Here is a 5,805-nt window from a genome sequence, read left to right as displayed (position 1 = left end):
TCATCCGCAGAAGACGCATGCCCCTTCAAATGAAGGTATCGCAATAATGCATGAGATGTCGGCCGCGACATCTGCCATGAGAATCAGCACAAGGTTCATTTTGTAAAATATCGAACTTACCCGCGAATTCCGTACCAAAAGCAACAGCACACGGTACAACAACAGCGGCAAAAGCGCCAATACATCCTAGATGTCCATTAGTATCATGTCAGTATGCGAACCAGCATCTTGAAATACTTACCTGCGATATTACATCCGGCGGCCTCCTTCCTTCTTAGCTCAATCAAGTCTTCCAGACATTGTGCTTGCAACCCTATATCTACGTCCACACAGCTGTACTGTCTCTGCCTTGCCACCAAGCGTTTAGAGTCGAGACTGATGTTGATGTCGGAATTTAGAGCCGAAGGCGCGGCGAATGACATGGAAGACAAGGCCAGAAGGCCAATAGTACTGAGGCTAAGACGCATAATGTGGAATGACTCAAATGGACGGAATGTATTGCCTGAGAAGTCGGATACAGCTGGATGATTTGAAAGAGAATGTTAAATATGTGCAGTAAACAATGGTAGGTGGGGAAGACACCAGTTATATAAGTATCGATCACACTAGCGCATGATGCAAATACTCTCTTTCCAAGGCTTTGAAGTGAGTATACATCGGCCAAATTCTAGACACCGCCCCAGCAATTAGAACAACATCAGCTTGGGCTGACGGAAATAGAAGTCCAGACACCGGCCCGAGCACTTATACACCGCTACTGAAAACACTGTGTTCCTCTAAAGAAACACTATATCGGGCCTACTGAACGAAGCATACGAAAGATTCAATAACGATATCCAGAACTAGAGCTAGAAGTAGAAGTGACTTTGAGGGATAGACAATGGCAATGGATAGTGCGGCATCGAGAATCGCTACCGAATCGTACAATGTATCATTTTATTGACACCCATTGAGACTGAGAAGCCTGTGGCGTTAAGAGAGGCATTGGACCTAATTGCTCTGCCGAACAAGGTCCACATATGACTCGGTTGTCTTCTACGCTCCAAGCACAATGAGAATAGTACTTGGAATAAGATGGAAAAATGCCCCAGTGCATATGCCACTTAACGAGTCAGTTCAATTCAAGAGAATGCATAATCAGGTTTCGTTAACTGAACTTGGCGATTTGTTGTTCCATATCAGTGAGAACGAAACTTGGCGCTGTTGTTGAGTTCTTGACAAGTAGATGGGGCTAACCACTTCTGGTGAATATCGTCATTGCGCCTGTGTGTTTAGAAGTAGTGATTGTACGTAATTTAAGAATGCTGCCCAAAGCAGTAGAGAGTATCGGTAGTAGGCGATTGCGCGACACGTTTTAGGACACGATGTGCGGAGTCAACCTCTCCTTGTTCACTTGGCGTAGTGATTACTTACCCGGGTAGGGATGACGAAGGTACCCGGGCAGCTGCCCCACCTTACCACCGCCTTATATTCCAACAAAAACATCGACTACGCGCGTAGACTAACGACCACCGCTGTGATACCGCTTACATTTGTTCCGAGGAATCCGATGGACGTTCCGCCGCATGGAGTTGATTGATGTCGCCGCAATGTTGACGAGATAAGATATAGGGCCATGGAAACGGGAAGAGCACAAAGAGCGATACCAACTCCAGGGAAAAGATCGGATAGCAGCGCTCATGTGTCTCTTGTTTGAGGTTCAGGAAGAATTGATGTGGCCCTAGATACCAAATTCTCCTGCGAGGTGATTGGCAAGCTGCAATGCGAAATCGCTCCGTAGACGACTCACGAAAAGCACTATCAGAATATACAAGAGACATAAGCACGGATGCATGCCTATAGAAACGGGCCTATCAATGTACTATCGATGCCGGTATTCCGGCATGGCGACGGCAGCTTGAACATTGCACTAGCCAGTCTTTAGGAGGATTATAGACCGTCAGCGGCAGGAGTGAAGATGTACGAAAGTAGACATATAAATGTACATATAGAGCCCCATTTGAACATGCATTAGCTACCCATCAGGACTCCTCTCCAAGTCTACATCTTTCACATACTTATCACACTACCCCCTACTTATAGGACAACTACCATGAGATTCTCAATCTTCGTCGCAGGTATCATTGCTAGGTACGTGGCTTCCACGCCCGATAATGACTGACGCTATCAGCAGATGGCTAACGAATTGACCAGCGCGTCTTCTGTCGCCGGCCAGATCGAGCTACCAGGAGAGCAGAGGATATGTGAGTGTCGCATCACGGCTTCTGGATCAAGCCCATCGGTCATCTTTTCCGGTATTCCATGTGCTGCGGTGGGCGGAAGGGAGTGTTTCAGCGAAATAGGAAACTCCATCTCGGTTCGTTTTTCCATCCTTCTTGCTTTAGTCCTCTCTCCAGAGCTCTCTTTTATGCCGCCGACGTCTGCAATAAGAAGTAGAAAGTTTATACTAAGAGCTATGGTGTAGTGTGTTACGAGCGGAGCTGCTTGGACGGATGAACAATGCCGCGAATGGGGCGGTAATCCCGTTGACAATCGCGTTTACAGAGCTGTCTGCAGAACTTACAATGGGGGCGGGTGCCCTGCGTAAACCGTTTCCTTACAGACGTTATGTCCATTGAGAAGCTTGTGCAAGGCAGCTTCTTTTCTTCTAAGACAATAGTTTGTTTACTCTTAGAATGAAAGTTCTCTCAACGCACCTTACACGATTTTGATCACCTCCGGCTCCGTATCGGCAAACCACTTCTCCCATTCTGACCATTGTTCGAGGGCATCCCAGGCCTGCCAAGACTTCCATGTCTTGCGATACCGCGGTCCTGAACAACAGTCCATGGACGTGGCGCCGAGACCCAATCGTTGATAGCGGAGTTCGCCCCCATCAACGATTTGCCCCAAAACCAGAATGCAAGCACCAGTTTCATTCATACGTGTCCCAGTAAATAGCAATAGACGGTAGACTGTTCCACATCGTCTCGTGCCCGGATCATGGTTCTTGTTGTAGGTTGCGCTGTCCACTTGAATATGGTCCAAATTACCCAGGAACGAAGAAGGATCACGTCGGAGATTCACATGTGTTCCGGCTTTTCTCGAGTCCGTGTTGGAAGATATTCTGCAATCCGGAAAAACAACCTGTGCATTGAAGCCCTCCTTACATACGCTGGCACGACCGTGGTCGTCGTAGTACATGACTGCTTCGACCACATGTGCACGTAGCTGGATGGAGCTTCCAGCCTGCACTGCTCCGAACTTATTAGCGACGCTTGGAATGCAGTCTATATCAAGGATATCGACTTTGGATTCCAATACTGGCTCGGGCCCGGGTTCCATAGACTCTGGCAACCAAGAATAGGACCAGACCCTGATGGATCGCATAGCATTCGATGCCCATGACCACGACGGGACTCCATTATCCATTGCGGGCCTAATCTGAGCCCTCATGCTCGGGCCATCGGTGAATTCCTCGCGATACCAGCCGAGATTGAATGGTAGTTCCACCTCCCAAAGTCCAGCCAAGTAGTTGGACTCCAATGCAGTGTGCAAGCGTGAAGCGACACTCGCAATGGCGGGTAACCGGTCGGTACCATATGTGAGATCTCGTGTCGAATATTCCCCGATCCAAGTGTGCCAATTCTTTAGGGTCGCCTTCTGTTCGTCCCGCTGCTTATATGCGGCGTCTTCATACTGGCATTCGCAGGCTACTGTGACCTTACAACGCCACTTGACTTCTAGGTCCGTGAAGCTGAGGATACGCACAGCACAATGACGCTCTTGCCATGCCCACGCTCGCGATTCGAGTGGTCCATCGATCCACGTGGGGGAGAGAAGCACTTCACGTCGTCTAGCTCTGAGACAGCTTATAGGCTCTCTACCGTCCGACGCGTCTGACACTCTAGGTCCAATACCCACGCTGTGGTAGTATGATCTTGTGGAGGGAGCCTCCGTACCCAAGAAGGGGACGGAGCCATTATTAGAGGACACGGCTGCGACAACGAGCAGCGCATTCTCGTATATCTGGTCCATGTGCTCAGCATGCCGTGCCCAGTCATCTTTATCATCCTGGATGATACAAAGACTGTCAATCCACAGATAGGATACGCCCAGCTCTCGCGCTACTATGATTGTGTCCTGAAATGTGGGCGGCAAGGTCGACGGATCAATCATCTTTTTGTGGTCGTGTATATTTTTGGTCGTCGTACACATAAAACGCTCCGAACCCCAACAGTGCGACAAAGCAATCCATGAACCTTGGGGTATCTGATCCCTCGTCTCAACGAGTCGTAAGCTGCCTTGACCGCCGCTGTTCGGCTCCAAACACAACAGTCTTTCGGGAAACCAGGAGAAATTCTGTGTTTCAGCGCACTTGGGGTGTTCTATCAGACATTTTTGTAGTGACGACCGCACAAAGTCCCACATTAGCCCATCGCCAGGAACAAGGGCAATTTCTCTCCGCACAGGGAAGCGCGCACTATCCAGCCCTTCAGCCCGCAGCTCATGGTCTGAAGAGCGAAACATGTCCAGACCCATCTCTAGCGTGGAATTCCCATTTCCTGCGGAGTGAATGAATATGTAGCCTGGACCGTGGTCTTTGGATACGTGGAGTTGAAGTATGACGTTGGCTTTCTGACTGAAACGCATCCAAGACCACTCATAGTTGTCCGCAAAGAATTCTGGTTGCAGGGCCTGAATCGCCTCGACTATTAGTTTGCAGTACGGGCATGAAGAAGCGAGAAGGTTGGCCAGCCAGGCTGCAACAGGGTACTCTGTCCCCTGGCCTGGTTGGAAATCGTTACAAATACAACATTTACCCATTGTTGAAAAATAGCGAAGGTCAATGTTGAAAAGATCACATTACCACGTTGGGAAAGAACGATAGGGTCAGTAAAGCGAGGTAGAAAGAAGTTAGCTAGTGTACTCTATATGCATGTCACCCCACCCTACGTCAACCAAGCATTGGCGCTATTGACCCCACTTAGTTCACACGTTATCATGCACAAAGCCACTGCCAGTACATCGACAGCTTTGCGAACCCTACAACCACTTGCGACACTCTCCCTAGGCAAAACATGGGCGCGAACTCGGATTATAATCATGGCATCGAAAAATCATATTCGACTGATACCAACACCAACACCAACACTGACAGAAACAACGTCGTTTATGACGATACACCACCAATCTACTACGACGCTGAGCCATCAGCCCAGCGACCGAGCTACCCTAATAACCAATCCACTTCGCCTAACGAACTGCAAAAGAGGCCTGCGTCACGACCTAAGCCCACGAGTCAACATAGCACCGGCTCACCCGCAAGTACCATCGCGGCAGTCCTTGGTTCTGAATATACCGATTTAGATGCTTAGCGACGAGCACACCGTAAGAAGAAAACGCTTCGCGAGCGCTAGAACGATTTCAAAGAAAGAAATTTTGGAGACTATGATGTTTCCGAGGACAGGGCTAGAGCGGCGAGTGCAGCCGAGTGGAATGTGCAAGGTGGGAGGCTGAGTGGAGGACTAGCGACGCCGTATCGGAAGAAGGGGAAGTGAAATCGAAAATCAGATCGCGCTTACCCGTGTTGGGTCTAACGTCCTAGATAATATATACTTCTAGAGTGATATTCTAGCGTTTTACTATTGTTAATTACAGAGTTGTATCTAGTATAATTAGTATTAATTTTACATATACTAAATCAAGCGGCTTATTTAATTTACTAAGAAGATAAATAAATAATTAGGATTAGAATAATAATAGAAAAAAAAGTTAATATAAAGTAATATTATATATAAAGAGATATTATACTCTACTTTAATA

At 48.0% G+C, this 5,805-nt stretch overlaps 3 protein-coding genes across 3 annotated transcripts; 1 reads left to right on the top strand and 2 right to left on the bottom strand.

Annotated features, from left to right (window-relative positions):
• On the bottom strand, window positions 1-467 carry AA0111_g8925 (hypothetical protein; the record flags this gene model as incomplete). Its single annotated transcript, XM_028655426.1, has 3 exons — window positions 1-71; window positions 121-186; window positions 242-467. 3 exons carry the CDS (start codon window positions 465-467, stop codon window positions 1-3), a joined length of 363 nt encoding a protein of 120 aa, XP_028503360.1.
• A 2,230-nt stretch (window positions 468-2,697) lies between these two features.
• Window positions 2,698-4,158, bottom strand: AA0111_g8924 (hypothetical protein; the record flags this gene model as incomplete). The annotated part of the gene is made up of 1 exon (XM_028655425.1): window positions 2,698-4,158. One exon carries the CDS (start codon window positions 4,156-4,158, stop codon window positions 2,698-2,700), a length of 1,461 nt encoding a protein of 486 aa, XP_028503361.1.
• A 902-nt stretch (window positions 4,159-5,060) lies between these two features.
• AA0111_g8923 (hypothetical protein) lies at window positions 5,061-5,357 on the top strand (the record flags this gene model as incomplete). The annotated part of the gene is made up of 1 exon (XM_028655424.1): window positions 5,061-5,357. The coding sequence occupies one exon, from the start codon at window positions 5,061-5,063 to the stop codon at window positions 5,355-5,357; it is 297 nt and encodes a 98-aa protein (XP_028503362.1).
• Between the last annotated feature and the right edge of the window lie 448 nt (window positions 5,358-5,805).

Source organism: Alternaria arborescens, assembly GCF_004154835.1.
Source record: "Alternaria arborescens strain FERA 675 chromosome Unknown contig_24, whole genome shotgun sequence".
Lineage (NCBI taxonomy): Eukaryota > Fungi > Ascomycota > Dothideomycetes > Pleosporales > Pleosporaceae > Alternaria > Alternaria arborescens.
The sequence above is the reverse complement of the archived record's forward strand: the minus strand, read 5'-3'. Positions and strand labels throughout refer to the sequence as shown.